Source organism: Dendronephthya gigantea, unplaced genomic scaffold (assembly GCF_004324835.1).
Source record: "Dendronephthya gigantea isolate DGI-Jeju-01 unplaced genomic scaffold, DenGig_1.0 000143F, whole genome shotgun sequence".
Lineage (NCBI taxonomy): Eukaryota > Metazoa > Cnidaria > Anthozoa > Malacalcyonacea > Nephtheidae > Dendronephthya > Dendronephthya gigantea.
The window spans coordinates 360748-379706 of record NW_021163153.1 but is presented as its reverse complement, the minus strand read 5'-3'; the positions used below and the strand labels follow the sequence as shown (position 1 = coordinate 379706).

At 38.7% G+C, this 18959-nt stretch overlaps 1 protein-coding gene across 1 annotated transcript; it reads left to right on the top strand.

The window, feature by feature from the left end:
• Nucleotides 1–8963: 8963 nt before the first annotated feature.
• LOC114536722 lies at nt 8964–13894 on the top strand. Its single transcript, XM_028558072.1, has 2 exons — nt 8964–9173; nt 9269–13894. The coding sequence occupies exon 2, from the start codon at nt 9551–9553 to the stop codon at nt 13892–13894; it is 4344 nt and encodes a 1447-aa protein (XP_028413873.1). The 5' UTR covers nt 8964–9173; nt 9269–9550.
• The last annotated feature ends 5065 nt before the right edge of the window (nt 13895–18959 follow it).

Genomic DNA, 18959 nt, shown 5'->3' with positions numbered 1-18959 from the left:
AATATATACAATATGCACTTGACTTTCTTGTGACAGGACTAGAAATGCCAAAATGTAGACTTCTCAACAAAAATTTTCTCTACAAAAATTTTATCAAACGAACCATAGAATAATATTACTTTGTATTTGAAACTTTCCCACTTTAAACACATGTTTGGGAAAAATCGAAGTTGCGTTTAAAAAGATACAAACATGTCTGGTCTACATGTACCTACTTCAAACGTTTAAACCGATAACTGGGAGTTTGCACCTATATGAGACATTGTGCAGGTCTGGATGTCAATTTAATTGTGTTGAGGCACTTGAGCTTAAACATCCGATCTCAGCACGGTTGTACGAACGCCTAATAGAGCAATCAACCATACAGGGTGAGTCAGAAAAAAGTCCCCTCTATTGAAATCAAGCCTTTGTTAGAATCTGATTGCCTTAATATTATGATAAACCCAATTGAAAGCAAGACGCTTTATTTGAATGCCTCAACCTAATGACTATGCTATTTACACACTACTGCGTTGATCATGCATTCAAATCAACAAAGGCTTTATTTCAATAGGGGGTACTTTTTTTTGACTCACCCTGTATAGCAATTATTTAATCGCTCTGAATGTATTCGGTGTTTTGGCCTGGTTCAAACCTAAGCATTCTCAAATTGGTTATTCCCTTCGTCAACTTCCAGTTTCAAATAATATCTATTGTTATATAGGTGCTGTGTACCGTATTTTAAATGTGATTGGTTCATTCGTAGTCGACTTCGCCTCGCGAAACATTTAGATTCTTGGGAAAACTAAACTAATGCACAAATACCCTAAGGAGCATACATTAGTGTTCTTGCTTTTTAATGTACATACATGCAGCAATTCCTCACCTCGGTTAAACAAAATAAGTTAAGCATAGGGATGGTAACATGATAGTTAGAAATTTATGGGTTGGGGGTTTTGGAAGGCACATGGTATGTGAGAAAAAGAAAATGAGAAAGGTATGGAAATATGTTTTTGCGCGTGGAAGCACTGTAGTCACAACTCGCAATAACCGTATATTTTTAAGGTTGCCCTCATATTTTTCTGAAAAAATGGCAAAAATAGGACAAGACTCTTACCTTTTTTGCATTGGTAAATTATTTTAATTATTAATTACCATGAAATATAACATCAGACGTCTCATACAACTTTCGAAGTTTTATGTTACGTCTCGACTGGTTGTTGCACACGAATATTTTGATTCTCCTTTCTTTTCGTCAGTATGAAAACGGAATTTATAATGAAATTATAATGTCGTATATCATATAACACATTCAGATTTATAGTGAAATACATTTGAGAATCAAATGTCGAATAACAACTGCCTAAATGGACAAATCACTTCTCGACCTTTCCACCTGAGGGCCTTTGTCAGAAGAGTTAGTATGAGGTCGAAACGTCAAGGAGTGTTTTGTCTATTTAGGCAGTTGTTATACCACGTTTGATGCTACGTTTTTGAAGACGCTGACAGGATGCTCTCAGTTTGGTTATATCGGAACTTATCTACATTTGAGAATATTAAAGTTGTGTTTATTGCAAAAGACATTGACAACGAAAATTTTTATTCCCTTTTTTGAGGTGTTCCGCCGTCTAATTATGGATATGATGTTAATTAATTTGTTCCAAAAACATTTCATTCATGACTTATTTTCACATCAATTCAGCTAAAATTTGGACCTTGTCCGCCATAATGGACCAGTTTTTTAAAACATATTTGGCAGAAGTGACGTCTTCGATGGGTCCCCTAAACACATCAATATATTTTACTAGCGTGTTAACTATTTTTATCGATATTTGTTGCTTTAAAAAGGAAGTTGTAGTTTTTTTTATGATTCTCATGGAACATATTCAGGAAAACCCGGTAGAAGAAGGTTGCCCTACCAATATGAGCCAGAGGCGCAGGGAAAATCTAGTGATTTAAGTGACGATAGCGATGTCGAAAGCGGAAGTGATCCATCTTCCTCTGACGAGGATTTCGATCGCGAGCTCGAAAGAGCGAATGCCTGGCGCCTTGAAAATAAAACATTGCACATTAGCAACAAGGGCTGTGGAGTGTTTTTTCTGCTATGCATGATAAAGCGCTAGAGTACGACGAATACGAAGCACTTCTCGATCATCCCGGTTCAAAAGCGTTTTCAGCAAAATGCAACGAAAATTTTCTGCTGTTTGATAACGGCTTAAAATTAATGCTTTTCGTTTGCAAAATTTGACCCCAAAATTCGGAAACGAAAAGAAATGTAGCCCAGAAGGGTTTTTTGCATCGCTATTACAGCCATTATTATACCGGGCAATACGACATGATTACACGAGGCTATATGTCTTGCAGCAATGAGAACTGAGGCTGAATTTGTTTATTGCCTGACATCTGACAGCTTTCTGTAAAATCTTTCAGCACCAACACGCAGGTATTTTCAACTTGGATCTTAGATGAGGCGATAAAAACTGCTTAAAATATACTGATCTATACCGTTATTCTATAACGTGCCAGGGTAGCATTGTTTTTACGCAAGCCGACATTAAAAATTATGTGTTTAATTGTTGCTATCTAGTCAACAGCCTCGCCCTTCCGCCGTGCCGATTTTTAGCGATTTCACAAACACGCACTTCGTCGTGTGGTGAATTCAAATAATATTCTGTCGCCGTGAAAATGTGTCATATGTCATGTTTGTCTGTAGATTTGTAGTGTAGTATACATATATATTCATTTATGTTAAAATATAGTCAGGGCCGTAGCTAGACCGCTTACTTTAACAACTACTCGATTAAAGCGAAGTAACAAAAAAAAACCCGAGAAAAAGTATTTTAGTATAAATAGAAAATAGCAATATGATCTCCTTGATAATTAAACTAATAATAATTATTAAAAAAAAATTATCTTACCTGAAACCTTGTATCGGTGCTCACATTTGTATGAACCTGGAATGTTTGTGCAAGTTTCCTTTTTTTTGCAGTTGTGTGTTCCATTTTTACATTCGTCAATATCTAAAATTCAATTTTATTATTTTTTGACATATCAAAAACACAAAGACAAAATGAACAACAAACACATAATTAATTCTGATTATTGTTACTGAATATAAACAAAATAATTATCTATAACTGGATAATAAAAACACGTAAGTAGAATTATGGGAATCACTGAACGAGTATTTTAATAAAAATAATATGAACCAATAGAAAATCCATAAAGGTAAACATTTTGAAATATATATATAATTTACGATTTTCTATTGTTTTATAAATTATGTTTCATATCCAGTTTGACAAATATATGAATTATTTTTCTTCGGACATTTCAGGGGGCAATTTAACCAATAGCATCAATCCTCAACGACAAAAGAAAATGTTTAATACATGGAATAAGCGTTGTTCAATGCCACACTCGCTGACTATAAAGTTTCTTATATAAGATTATTGTAACTGTAATATTATTATAAAATTTAGAATTAGACTTTTTTATCAAAAGGTCGTCTTATATAGACATCAGAAATTTCATGACAACAGACCATATCACATCAGAAAACACCACATCATTACACCATTTAACATTACCACAGATGAGCTATATATATATATATATATACAGTAGGGGGCAAAAGTTTGAGTCCAGTCGTTGTAGAATTCCAGTATTAAATTCTGGCAGCGGATTCGAGTTAAGACCTGCGTGCTAGTGTTTCAGAACTGTAAACCATATTAATTTCACACCGTTTTGGTCCTAATGATCTAAATTATAACAAAACAAAGTTCTCATTCCTTTAAACTGCCCAAGATGGGTGGGAAAGAGGGCAAAGTGATGGTGCACAAAGACGAATGGTTGCATTAAGTATTAAAGCATTCTTTTCCCGTCACAGAAAAAGTGAGAATTTCAAAAGCTGGTTTGCAACTAACCTTGGAGAGGTTCGAAGAAACTAAATCCTACTCAAGAAAACTTTTAGCTGCTTCGGCCATGCTGGGTTTGGCAATATTGAAAGATATAATAGGATCCTAATTAAAGAAAAGTATCATCCAATTCTTCAAGGACATGGAATTTCATCTTGTACAATTAAAAAAAGATGATCGCGCGTCTAACTACATGATAATCACCCTAAGCACATGCACATCTTTTATAGTTTTATGTGCCAGAAATATTTAGAAACAAACTCGTTCTAGTGATCTCGTTCTCATGGCTTTCCACCTCAAATTCCAGATCTAAAACTTATGGAACACTTTTACGACCGTTTTAACCGGAAAAGGGCGAGGCAAATTAATAATGTCAATAATTTAGACACAATTTAGACACACAGTTTACAACGACAAACACAGATTTTTACCTCTTGTGTATATGTGTACGACGCCTGCGTTTAAATTCACTTCAGTAGAATCCGGTTACGAGCAAAAAAGCCATATTTTCAACTTCTTATGCTGCATTGATTTCTTAGGAACTTATAATACATTTAAAAAATTTTTCCAGCTATTTATTTCAAGCAGTTTGTTTTTGCCGTCGTTGTCGCGTTGCTGTCCTTCTTGTTAAGGTATCTATTGCGCAACACTGCAAACAAACATCGCGAACTTCCAAATGATCGAGATCATTGCCGCATTTAGATAACGGGGGTGGATTGCGTACAATATTAATTTTATATTCGCAAAACTGCAAACAAACATCGCGAATCTTCATTAATGTCAAGAATATTGCGTTGCCTCCTAAGGGAAATTAACCGCATGAATGGCAGAAAATTATTTTGCTTGAGTTCTACATTTTTAAGTCATCATATATTGCCTTCAAGGGGACAAAACGCACGCTCATGAATATCTGAAATAGAATTTTGTATGTGTACATATTCCTATTATGGAGAACAAAAATACAACGATGAAAATCGGTGGTGTAATCATACCTTCGCATTTCCGTCCTTCTCCTGTGTAACCGCGTCGACACTGGCAGTCGAATGAACCTGGAGTGTTGGTGCAATTTGCATTTTTGTCACATTTGTGCGTTCTTTTTTGACATTCATCGACATCTGAAATACATACTTTAATTGCATTAAAGTTATTTTTGTAATATTACTCTACTACACTCATGGCCGAAACTAGATTTCCAATCCTACGTGACCGGCTTCTATGAATACGCACGGACATGCAAAACACGTCGGGATTAGGAACTAATAATAAAGTTTGAAAATTATCCCCAACGGTTCGTCCCATGCATTTGGCAAAATTTTCGAACAACAATGTTGTTATTAAGGTGGTCTAGTATTTCGATATGCATCTGCAAAAATATCATAGCATATTACACATAGACGATAGAGTATTTAAATGTTCGGAAATTCTAATGATAGATGACTGTAAGGATGCACAATGTATAATTAAACAAAATTAAAGCAAAATATTTAACTGACTATAAACATAAAACGTCTACGATCTATCTATCTATGTGTATATATACCCTTCGAATTTTAAAACAGGATAAATCGCCATTTCAATGTCCTAGGCCACCTTAAAACCAAACTGTACTGGCATCGCATTATTATTCAAAAAATATCAAAATGCTGTTTTTTACCCACCAGCTGCACCTATAACGTTAAAAAAAACCTGAAGTATATTGCCGGTGAAACCGCAACGTGATTTCCACCATTTTACGATGCGTGACCGTATTTATTATATAGTTTGCAGTGCTACACGCAGTTTTGCGCATGATATTTATAGTCGGGAACACCTGTTTGATTAAAAAGGACAATTAAAGAGGAAAATACACTGCGTGTGGTGGCCAATTATTTTGCCTTTGCACTAGACAATTTTTGTTGTTTTTGATCGCCGAACATCTGTAACAATATAATGAGTAAATTTTGCTAAACAAAGACTCAACTTGCTTTAATACGGAACAAATGCAAGGGTTTTTATAGGATATTCTAAGTGTGATGAGCGAAGACAACCGACCAGGACCGAAAGATCCGACCGTCGTACGACCTTTCGCTCCGACCATGACTGATGAGTGATTAACCAAAAATCCCCCTAAGTTGCAGTTGATCAGTTAACATCATTACAGAGTTAAAACAGTAAAAATATTTGTACCATTGCATTTCTTTCCATTGCCTTCGTAACCAATTTGACACAGGCATTTATATGAACCTGGTGTGTTTCTGCAGTTTGCTTTTTGGCTACATTGGTGTGTTCCTTTCGCACACTCATCGGCATCTGAAATTGCATTTTTCATACGTACATATTCATATTATTTCTAATAAAAATGACGATAAAAATTGATGGTGCGAAGTGGGTAGGAACTGCATACATCCAAGCTTATATCAAACCACACCATTCAGAATAAGGAGGTATATAATCAAACTTTCAAATGGGGGGATTGCATGCTGATTGTAAAATAAATGCAATATAGTTAGTTACAGTTTTCTGGCAAGAATGACGCGTACGCTTTTGCGATACCAGAGAATTACTTTCACCAGTAAGCAACAACGGGCTTTTTCGTGGAACATTTCATGGAACATGCTTTTGTTTTGCAATCCAGATTAATGTAAAGCGGGTTAATTATCGCATGGCGTATCTAGACTGCATTTCTAGCATTTGCATCTAGGTTTTTTAATTTCTATGGCTGTGTTTAATTATGTAAGTAGCATTGCCAAAGAAGGATAGCTATTCTTGTATACATTAGTATATATATACAAAGTATTGCAATTGAAAAAAAACACAAAATTATTTGCTTGGTTATGTGCTTAGTAATGTGCTTAGAATGCAGCACATCAAAATATTTCAACCTTAATTAGATAAGGCATGAATCGGAATATTATAAGCTCTAAAAAGAGGCTAGCTTGCCATTTCGAACTATTTCTAATTCTCATGGGATTACATGCGAACCAGAATTGTTAATGCGTATTTATTTTTGGCTTACCTTCTATTAAAGTTGTTAATTGTTTGGGGTTTACACCATGTAAACACAATTATTTGCTTGGTTATGTGCTTAGTAATGTGCTTAGAATGCAGCACATCAACATTATAATAATAATGTAATTTATAATTATAATTACAATTATAATATCTATAATTAAAATTATTCATATTAATCATTATAATATTTGTAGTTTACTAGATTTCTAAGCTTTCGGCCCGTGAGCTCGGGCCATCATCAGAGAAAAGTTTAATTACAAACAAACTATGCATGTGCGCAAGCACATCACGCAACAAAGTCACGCAATTATAAATTACGTCCGGTTTCGCCTATATAGCTACACTAATATATACCTAATATATATACCAATATAGGCCGGCAAAAATGTTTTCCGTGTTTACCATACTCACCCTTGACGGGCATATTCAAACCTAAGAATGTAAATTTGTCCCTTTCCCTCACCAGCTCACTCATTACGAGTGCCTAGGCCTTGTGATCCTAGGAGGCGGTTTAAAAGGAGAAAGGAACACACACACAACCCAAGCCATTCATCCATCCAAAGCGTCCATCAAAGCGTGGATGTATGGCTTGGGTTGTGTGTGTGTTCTTTATAAAAAATCAGACAAAAGGAACTTTCGAGTTGTTGTTCAAGAGGAAATTTGGAAAGATCAGCTATAGCTAAACACTCATGGGGAAACGACCACAAATCTCATTGGGAAGACGCATCCCTTCTAGCTCCTGTGAACAATTATTTTCTTAACCGTTTATAATTGCGTGACTTTGTTGCGTGATGTGCTTGCGCACATAGCTTGTTTGTAATTAAACTTTTTTCGGATGATGGCCCGAGCTCACGGGCCAAAAGCTTAGAAATCTAATAAATTACATGGTGTAAACCACAAACAATTAAAAACAAATTTATTTAATAACACCATGCAAAACTTCAAAGAACATATTTACCTTCTATTACCTATATGAGAAAGAAAAAGATCATGGTAAATTCACATATAACTTCAACCTTTGTTGGAGAACATGTCAAATGAGTTATGGCTAGGTTTCGGAGTGAGTGAGATTGAGAAAACATACAATTTCTACAAATTTTTGAGGGTAATAAATGTTCTAATAATTGTTTGCCATAAGAAATTTCATTATGCGGCGAAGACACTATGACAAAACAATCTTATTTGCCAGGAATGAGTTTTGCGTGTTTTTTCCGTGATAGGATAATAGAATCAAAATAGAATTTATAGTTTAAATAAAATAACGGAGAAGTTAAAGTATTTCTGTAGAAAATGCACTCAAAAATATTAAGTAAAGAAGTCGGTTTTAATGATTTTCTGCATGATTTCTCATTACTGAGCTACCTCTATACAAATTAGCTGGATACAGCGATCGACGTAGCCAGCCCGACGATTATTTTAGTCATGCTATTCTAATATTTTGGTGTTAATTGAATAGGAAAACTACTGCTTGCTAAAGAAATGAATAATGATAATAACATAAAATTTGCGTAGCATGGCTAAATTGTTGGGCTTGCATGCTATACCAATGGCTGGATATTAATAGCGTACTAGATATATACATGCATGCAGCAATTCCTTGCCATTTGAAACGAAGAAAAATATTTCCTCAGCTAGCCAGTCCTAACCTCCTAAGTATATAATTATTTTCAAAGGACTTAATTGTAAAGCCTGTATTATAATCATTTATGTAGCTGATGATGAGTGACGTTTACATTTTTTTTTACTCCACTTTTACGACCGTGTTTGTTTCAAACTGTGTTCCAAACAAACACAGTCGTAAAAGTGAAGTGAAACCACACGACTCATGCAGTTATACGCCTGTATTCAAAAAGCTTACCCACACTCATACTCATCGAGTGTGACATATAAATTTCGTTAATGCTGATCAATGAGAAAGTTTTTTCGGAATAGATAGAAAGATGTAAGGTAAATCACTGAAAATCAAGCCCCTATTCGGCTGGAAATACCGCCATGGAAACGTTATGAGAAGATTAAGATCTCCCACTCAATGAGTTTGAGTGTGAGTGAGCTTTCAGAATGTTGAGGCGCCCTCAATATATCATGTGACTTTACAAATTAATTGTCAATAATTTGCATGCATTAGCATAACAGTGTAAATTGGCCAGCGTTAACAGGAGAAGAACAGTTGAACTTTGCACCCTCGAAGGAACGATCTGAGGGTGCGGCAATCAGACAGAAGAATCTTAGGGTTAATTTTCGCTACTTTATAGTCTAGTTGTTTCTATCAATGTACCTCGACATTTGGTAAGTTTGTACTAATGTATTAGTGTATTCAATTAATGTTAAAATGCGTAATTTGTAAAAGCGCCTATTAGTAATATGTTGTAATCTGTTGTCAGAATAAAACCACTATCAATCGAGTCACATTCAAGTCGAGAATACATTCCAATCTTTGCATCAAAGAGTACGGGCCGTGCCAGTACATAGTTTTATTCAAATGATCAAGACGGAGACATCGAATTCACGAGAAGATTAATTGTGTTGGTAAAATGAAATCCCTGGCGATGCAGGTATGACCTTTCACGAAATTGTTTTGGCATGTTGATCGAATTTGAGCTGTCTGGCGCTGTTTGACGTTTGGTAAATCGAACTAGCGATCCTAAACCTTCAACGCTGAAGTTATGGATCCTGACGATATGAACTATCGAAAAGAACAAAGGCAACGTGGCCTAGATTTGTCCACTGCGGCACTCGATGAAATAATTTGCTCATCTAAAAGGTCAAGAGCTGGTTTTCTTGCAGCCGTTTCTCGCGTTCGCGGACAAATAGAAGCACTTTTGGCTAATACCGGGAATGTACAGACAGTTCAAACCCTAAATGAGCGTTACAAAGACGCATGGTGTAAGTTTGAGGACTCACACAACTATTATATGTCATTGCTTCCCCCGGACAGCACGGCGTTTTACGAAGCGGTTGAACAATTTAATCTTTTGCTTGAAGAAAAGGCTGTACTGTTGCAACGTGTCACATTATATCTACATGATTCTGCTATAACCCTTTCGGGCAGTTACGAAAGACCATCTAGCCTATTACGTTTTGTTAAAGGCGAACATGCTTACGCTGAAAGTATAACTTCACGAAGGTCAAGTCTTGTCTCAAGATCTTCGACACAAGTTAAAAGGGTTGAAGCAGCGAAAGCGAACTTGGCGTTACAGTTGGCAGAACAAGAACGGCGTCGAACGATTGAAGGGCAACTCAGACTCCATGAAATTGAAAAGAAGCAAAGAAAACTCGCGAGACAACAGAAGTTAGAAGAAGAAGAACTTGAAAGCGCAAGAAAGCTTGAAGCGTTAAAACAAGAAGCCGATCGAAAACTCGCCGAAGTACGTCAACAAGCCGCCTTTATGAATCTTGAAGCGCAACTAGAGGAACAGATTGATGGCAATCAAGAAATCGATATGGATTTGGTCTCTGTAGTCGGGGGTGAGATTTACGAACAACAAACCGGAGACATACCGTTTACGTACCTTTACGAAGATGAGATTCCACCTCCATATATAGAGAATTTTCCAACGTACCAGCCCCTTCAAGATGAATTAAAGCACCCCGTATTTGCTTATCAAGAGTCCTCTACTCCTGCTGTTGATGTTGGAAGCCAGAATATCTTCCCAAAGGAAAACTTACCAAGCTGGACAGTAGAGCGAACGAATGTCGCGCATTCATGTAAAATACCACGTCTCAAACGCGAAGAAGACCTGGCGCGCGCACAGAACTCTTTTAACGCTGTACCACAACATAGTCAACAAGTTCATCAGCCGCCAGTCTGTTCCGAAGGGTACCAAAGCATATTGGTACCGAAAGTTCCATCGCCAACATGGTTGTTAGCCAGCGACGTCAGTCACCAGGAGTTTCAGCCAATTGCGGTAAGACCTCCAGAAAATAGCTTAAGAACTAAGGCATCTCTGTATGAGCACGAATCTCACGCTATTCCGACGGAGTTTCAAACTTCTAGAGAGGCAGCTTCGACACTTTCTAACAAGAAGGCGGATGTCTTAGAGTCGGTTGCGTCAGCTATGGAAAGCATCACGTTGGTGCAACAACGGTTGGCGTCGGGTCTTAATCTACCTGCTATACAACTAGATAAGTTTTCTGGCTCGCCAAACGAATTTCCGTTGTTCAAGCAAAGATTTCAGAAACGAATTATGTCCAACAATGGCTTCGATGACGGGGAAAAGATGCTGCGGTTATTACAGTTCCTTGATGGCGAGGCAAAGGAAGCCGTAAAGAGTTATGAAGTAGTGAAAGGAGGCGTATACGAAGCGATGAAAGTGTTGGAAGCAAGATACGGAAGAAAGTGTTTGGTTGTAAGTTCCATCGTAGAAAGCCTGACAAAGGGGCCACTCATAGCTATCAGAGATCGAATCGCGCTACGAAAGTACTCGGACGACGTTTCGAATGCAGAGGCAACCTTGAGATCTTTAGACTGTCTGAAGGAAGTAAATCAAGGAAACCTGGTTGATATGTCCCATCGACTGCCGAGGCATTTGCAAGAAAAGTTCGCAACGTTGGCGCACGATCTAGAGTCAAAAGAACAACGATTCCCTACACTAAGTGACTTAGCAAATTTTCTCAACAAGTGGGCAAACGTCGCAAACCACCCCGTCAATACATCTAAATGTAACGTTCCGCTGAAAGGAAGGACTGACCCGGCACTGAAACTTAGTACATTCGCGACTGGGCTTAACAGCAGCAAAGAAAATTCTTTCCGGATGGCGTTTGTTTCACCCTGTCCCTGTTGCTCGCAGAACCACTCAATTTATCGTTGTGAGCTATTTAAAACCAAAACCCAACCTGAAAGGCTCGAAGTTGTGAAGAAAAAAGGACTCTGTTTCAATTGTCTAAAGAGCAACCCCATAACACGATCCGGAGTTAAAGTAAAGCACAACGTTCAATCCTGTCCAAGTAAGTTCAAGTGTAAAGCCGACGGTTGCGGTTTACCACACCATACGTTGCTTCACAAACCAAAGTCATTTGAGAAGCGCAAGAGCGAAGAAATTCCTTGTGTAGAGAATAATGCAGCGAGCTTGAAGACTCCTGACGCTGTTTTGTTACAAGTTATCCCGGTTCGAGCAATCGGAGCGTGCGGAGTAACGACTACAACGTATGCAATGCTCGATTCAGGATCGGAAATCACCTTGGTGGATCCATCGTTAATCGAAAAACTCGGTGTTGAACGACGTTCGGATAAACTAGTGGTATCAACGGTGAGCAACGAAAACGATCTACAGCATGGCAATCGAGTAAACTTATCAATCGAATCGCTCATCGATAAAGATCCCCAACGCCTGGAATTAACGAATGCTTGGAGCAGTAAGGAATTAAAAATACCCCTTCGTCATCACCAAGCTTTGAACGACAAATCGCGATGGCACCACCTTCAAGATATCCCTTTCCCTGATGTTGAGAGAAAGAAAATCTCGATTATTATTGGCACTAACGTTCCTGAAGCGTTCATACCTCTTGATGTTCGTCACTGCGGACCTGAAGCGCCAGTAGCAATACGCTCTTGTCTGGGCTATTCAATCTTGGGCCGAATTGGTCACCCAACCAATCTGCAACGATCCATCGCGACTGCGTCAGTGGTTCGTAATGTGTGCGACGTAGCCGACGATGCTTCCCTCAACCAGCAACTGGAATCGTTTTGGAAACTAGAATCCTTCGGGACAACTCGCAACGATTTGAAGCCTACCTCGGTTCAGGACAGGAAAGCTCTCAAGGTAATAGAAGAAACACTCGTCAAGGTTGATGGTCATTATCAAATGGACCTATTGTGGAAGGATAAAGATGTTCTCCTCCCAAACAACCAGTCAGTGGCAGAATTACGATTACGACATTTGAGGAGGCGTCTGGAACAAGATTGTGAGCTCAAGCAACGATACGTCGCTGCGATAAACGATTACATCAAGAAGGGTTACGCCAAACGACTTACGAAGAAAGAAGAAATCACGCGAACCAACAAAACGTGGTATCTGCCTCATCACCCCGTCGTAAATCCTCACAAACCCGGCAAAGTACGTGCTGTGTTTGATGCTGCGTCGAAATATGGAGCTACATCACTCAACGACCAGCTTCTTGTCGGTCCCGACCTCACAAACAACTTGGTGGGTATCCTGATTCGTTTCAGACAAGATCCAGTTGCTCTCATCGCCGATATAGAAGCGATGTTCCATCAAGTTAAAGTGCGTCCAGAAGACTGTGATGCCTTACGATTTTTGTGGTGGGATGGTGACATCCAAGGGCCGCCGGTATCGTTTAAAATGCTCGTTCACATATTTGGAGCCAAGTCATCGCCGTGTTGCGCGAACAAAGCCTTACTACAGACAGCTGACGATAACGAAACAAAATACGGTAAGGATGTCGCGGACATTGTACGACATAATTTCTATGTAGACGATCTACTGAAATCTACTGGAACGGTTGAAGACGCTACTAGGTTGGCTCGGAACTTAATCGATCTCCTCGCGGAAGGTGGTTTCCGATTGACAAAGTTCATGAGTAATCGGAAGGAAGTTTTGAAATCGATTCCCTCGAAAGAGAGAGCTACGCCCGCTCTTGATTTGGACTTGAACAAGTTGCCAATAAGCCGTACCTTGGGTCTGTGCTGGGACGCGGATTCTGACGAGTTCTACTTTTCATCCATCAAAACGGATAAACCTTCAACTAAACGTGGAATCCTTTCTGTCGTCAGCTCCCTTTTCGATCCACTTGGGTTTTTGCTCCATTTGTCTTGCCCGCCAAAGTACTTCTTCAGGAGCTCTGGCGTCAAGGAGTGGGTTGGGATGATGAAATACAGCCGACAGAACTCAAAGTTTGGCAAAATTGCCTTCGATCGCTTCCGCAGTTATCTAACATCAGAATTCCCAGATGTTATCTTGTGGCTAGGGTCACAGTCCACAGTATCGAGCTTCATGTGTTTTGTGATGCCAGCGAAGTGGCTTATTCAGCCTCTGCCTACCTCAGAATAACAGACTATGAAGGTGGCGTTCACTGCAAGTTTGTAATGGGAAAATGTCGCAACTCACCGATAAAACGACCAACTGTACCTAGATTAGAGCTACTGGCGAGTGTAATGGCTGTTCGACTAAGCAACCTGATACAATCGGAAATGGACTGGGTTATGAAGAACGTGACCTTTTGGACAGATTCGACAACTGTGTTACAGTACATTTACAATGAGAATAGACGATTCCACCGGTTTGTTGCTACACGCCTCGAGGAGATTCACGAGCACACCAAGCCTGAGCAGTGGCGTTATGTTCCAGGGAAACAAAATCCAGCTGACGACGGATCAAGAGGTCTGCCGGGAGAAGCTCTCCAATCCAAATGTCGTTGGTGGTCAGGCCCTGAATTCCTGATTGAAGATGCGAATAAATGGCCCGAATTGAAGATTGCTGAGGTTCCGGTGGACGACCAAGAAGTTCTGAAGAATCGAGTTTGTCAAACCACGTCTACCTCGGATACAGCCTTCTCTCAATTACTTAATTGCTTATCATCCTGGTCGGAAGTTACAAAAATGTGTTTCCTGGTTGATCCGATTTGTGGAATTCATTCAAAATCATTCAACATTTCACCCTTCGTCAACACAGATTACCTTGCTTGAAATACAAAATGCTGCTCGTTTGATCGTGAAATTCGTCCAGAAAGAATATTTCCGAGATGAGCTTCTAGCCTTGAAGACGAACAAGAGAATCAAGTCAAACAGCAGATTGGTGAATCTCTGTCCTGTGATGAAGAAAGGAGTTTTGTGCGTTGGTGGTCGATTGAGACATGCGCCGATAACATCCGAATCTACTAACCCGATGATAGTCCCCAACCAACATCACATCGCGGAAATGATCATCTCTTTTACCATCATGTTTCGGGACATTCCGGTCGTGAGCATGTGTTATCCTTAGTACGACAGCGTTATTGGATCCTAAACGCCCGTGCGTTAACTCGTCAGATTCTCCGTCGATGTGTAAGTTGCCGGAAGCGAAATGCAGCACCTATGACTCAAATGATGGGTGAACTTCCCGCTGCCAGAGTGACACCATACGATCCGCCCTTTACATTCACTGGATTGGACATCTTTGGTCCATTCCTTGTCAAGCGTGGACGTGGTTCCCAAAAGATATATGGCTATATCTTTGTCTGTTTCGTAACAAGAGCTGTTCATATCGAAGATGTCGATTCATTGGAAACGGACTCCTTCATACAAGCACTCAGGCGTTTTGTTTCGTTGCGTGGCGCTGTTAAAGAGATATGGAGCGACAACGGAACGAATTTCATTGGAGCAGAGAAAGAGTTAAGATTGGCAAAGCAAGCGTGGAACCAAAGAGCCATAATCGAATACACACACGAGAAAGGAGTAGAGTGGTATTTTCAACCTTTTAACAGATGGCATTTTCAACCTCCAACCGCGAGTCATATGTCCGGGGTATGGGAACGACTAATTCGAAGTGTACGGAGAACTATGAAGGGCATTCTTGGACATCCACATGCCTTTATAGAACGGGACACACTACGCACTCTCTTTGCCGAAGTCGCCGGTATCCTCAACACACGCCCTTTATGCTCGAGTAGTGACGACCCCAATGACCTGGAAGCATTAACACCGAGTCATTTCCTTCAACAACGACAAGGATTGGCTATACCACCAGGCATATTTGAAAATTCGGAAATCTCTTCCCGCAAGCAATGGAAAAGAGGACAAGTATTGGCAAATCACTTCTGGACTCGGTGGATTCGGGAGTACCTTCCTTTACTACAGCAAAGAAGGAAATGGTTGACGCCCAAAAGAAATTTAAAGGTCAACGATCTCGTTCTTGTGGTTGACGCAATTCAACCCAGAAGTCACTGGAGTCTTGGACGTGTAATCAAGGTATTCCCAGGTAATGATGGTCTGGTGCGAACAGCAGAGGTGAGAACAAAGTCGACAACGCTAGTGAGACCTGTTACGAAGCTTTGTCTCTTGGAAACTAATCCTTAAATTAAATATTGAACGATTTGCGAACCGTTCAACGGGGGGACCATGTTGAGGCGCCCTCAATATATCATGTGACTTTACAAATTAATTGTCAATAATTTGCATGCATTAGCATAACAGTGTAAATTGGCCAGCGTTAACAGGAGAAGAACAGTTGAACTTTGCACCCTCGAAGGAACGATCTGAGGGTGCGGCAATCAGACAGAAGAATCTTAGGGTTAATTTTCGCTACTTTATAGTCTAGTTGTTTCTATCAATGTACCTCGACATTTGGTAAGTTTGTACTAATGTATTAGTGTATTCAATTAATGTTAAAATGCGTAATTTGTAAAAGCGCCTATTAGTAATATGTTGTAATCTGTTGTCAGAATAAAACCACTATCAATCGAGTCACATTCAAGTCGAGAATACATTCCAATCTTTGCATCAAAGAGTACGGGCCGTGCCAGTACACAGAATACAGGCCATAGACTTTCGCGGTTTAAGGGAGACCTAATACTTCACTATAACTAAATCTTCAAAACATCAAACAGCAGAAATAATTTAAATAAACAAGCACTAAACGAGTAAACGTCGAATGTTTTTTTTTCGATTATTAAATCTATGCAGTGATTGCACTCGACTTTATAAAAGCCTTAAAGTAATATTTCTTACATCAAAACTCCGAATTACGCTTTTAAGAACTCTTTTTAAAGTGAAAATAACTAGAAATACATGCATGCAGTAACCCCCCACCATTTCAAATGAAGCAACATATTTCCTGAGCTAGCAAGAGCTAACCTTCAACATTTTGAAATGACCTAAATTAAATAAAAAGCTGATGGCGGTTGTTTCAAATTTTTCGGAAACCTAGAACTATTATCACCTTTTAGGTGAAGTGAAATCATCCGTTTTCCTGCTGCATTACGTTGCAATGAAGTTAATAGCTCTTCACTGATGTAGAAAACCGAGCAAAACGAAATACTGTACATGCAATGGTCATAAGATGTATTCGTACAGCAAACACGAAATAAACCTCGCAAATAAAGTAGGCACCAACCATTACGTACAATGATTGTAAATTACGAGTTTTTCCTTTTCACCACTAACTCCTTCAGTTCAGATGATATTTTAAACTCTTCCCATTCCACATTTCATATCGTGTTTAGTAAACATTTTTTTCAAAAATAGTTGGCAAGATGACAATTAAATTGCTGACGTTTTTCACTGAAACACAAACGTTTCGTCTTAGCCAATCAGCAAGTTGCAAGTTACCAGTCTTCACTTCTTCAAATTTTGCGGGTGCGCACAAGTACCATGACAATTGAACGCCTATGGACCATGACAAGGATCCCACTTTGATCTTTCACAATATCCTTGTGTGATTAATCATCCAACGGAATTCGTACCCTCATAGGGCGCTCCGCGCCCGCTTGGGGATTTTAAAGCCTCAAATAGTCGGTTAAGTCTTTGCAAAACGACAAACCAAGCTCATAAAAATTAATATATTCTTACCAGAAACACGAAATAAACAAAGTATAAATAACCCCCTACAAATTCAAGGACCGGCCCGCGACCAAAAAGTGAAGCAAAAAACATGGCGGATTTTGTCGTTTGCTGACGCCAGATTGACGCCACTGGTTCCTATTCGCCATGGTAGTTACCACTGACCAAGGCTCAATTCTGAGCCCGCTACAAATGCACCCCCCTGGTTTTTGTTTGAAATAGTATTCAGTTCTCATTATTATATTTTCTGAAAAAAGTTTAAACGTCAGTATATTTTTGAACTGAAAACTTTTTGATCACATATGTTCAACGTTTTTGTGAAGATATCAAAGTCGTACACGTTACTTCTGTCAAAAACAGGAAACAAATAACAGATAAATAATAAAACTTCAAGAAATTTGCCGAAACGAAAATGCAGTTGACTGACAGGTAAATATATTATTCATAATTTCATTTTTTAGATAAAGTTTCACCATTTTTTTTCGTTAACAGTCTTTAGATATGATCCCGCTATGTTTTGTCAAAATACTCGGGTGTCATTCCTAATATCCGGGCGGAATTAGTACCCTCGCACGGTGCTTCGCATCAGCTCGGGGATAAATTATTATAATTCAGCATTCTAATATATTCGTAATGAAATATTCATAAAACATTTATATTATACGACATATGCAAACAACAACATAATCTCATTTTCGTGGAATTGTGGACACATCATTTCTGAATTGTATGCTCTAAGTGAACGTGTTTTCGCTCGCTACAAATTGAAATGTAAAAAGTCTAGGTATACCCTTTGTGTCTTTGTTTGTACCCTAACACTTTCAGAAGACAATGCAAATGAATAATACGGTTCTTACCAAAACGTCTTCGTAAAAAACCCATGGCCCATTCTTCATTTTTGTTTTGTTCATCTTCACCGTGCTGTTGCTCAACTGACAGTTTGTATAAAGGTTGCTTTGTTTCTCTCTGTAGTTGTACCCATAGCAATTTTCTTGACTATCACAGAGAATGTGGCACTCTGCTAAACTATTAATGGCATGATTTGATATAAGATCGGATGGTCGCAGTGCTTGATTTCCTGCAAGCAAAATATAGATCATTGAAGTTATTAAATTTGCATTCTATATTAATTATTCACCTTTATTATACAGGGTGTCTCAAAAAAACGAAAACTATTTAAATCACTCATTGTTAAAATTTAAATGCCGTGTGCACGAATTTTGGCCCGTGGGGATTTAGTGCAACTCAGTAAAATGCTAAATGCTTTGTGTTGCTAGAGAAAAGGGACATGTCGAAGGTCATGGTGATTGAGATGCACATTTAAATAAGGTTAATAAATATCATTTTCGCGTACGAGCAAATTTTACTGCATCATATTCATGCATAAAAATGCTTATGGCAAACATTTACACACCTGTGGGTCCAAATTAGGCATTCAAACTCTAACAATTACATTGTTATACGTGATTTCAAAGGTTTTTGGCTTTTTTTAGACACCGTGTATCAGTAAAAGACCGTTTTCCCCTATGCTAATTTGTCTGGTGAAGTGATAAAAAAGAAAGCGCTACTAGTTTTTCCCT

Excerpts from the sequence above, each read along its gene's own strand:
- LOC114536722 (XM_028558072.1), top strand. The coding sequence starts at position 9,551 with ATGGATCCTGACGATATGAACTATCGAAAAGAACAAAGGCAACGTGGC.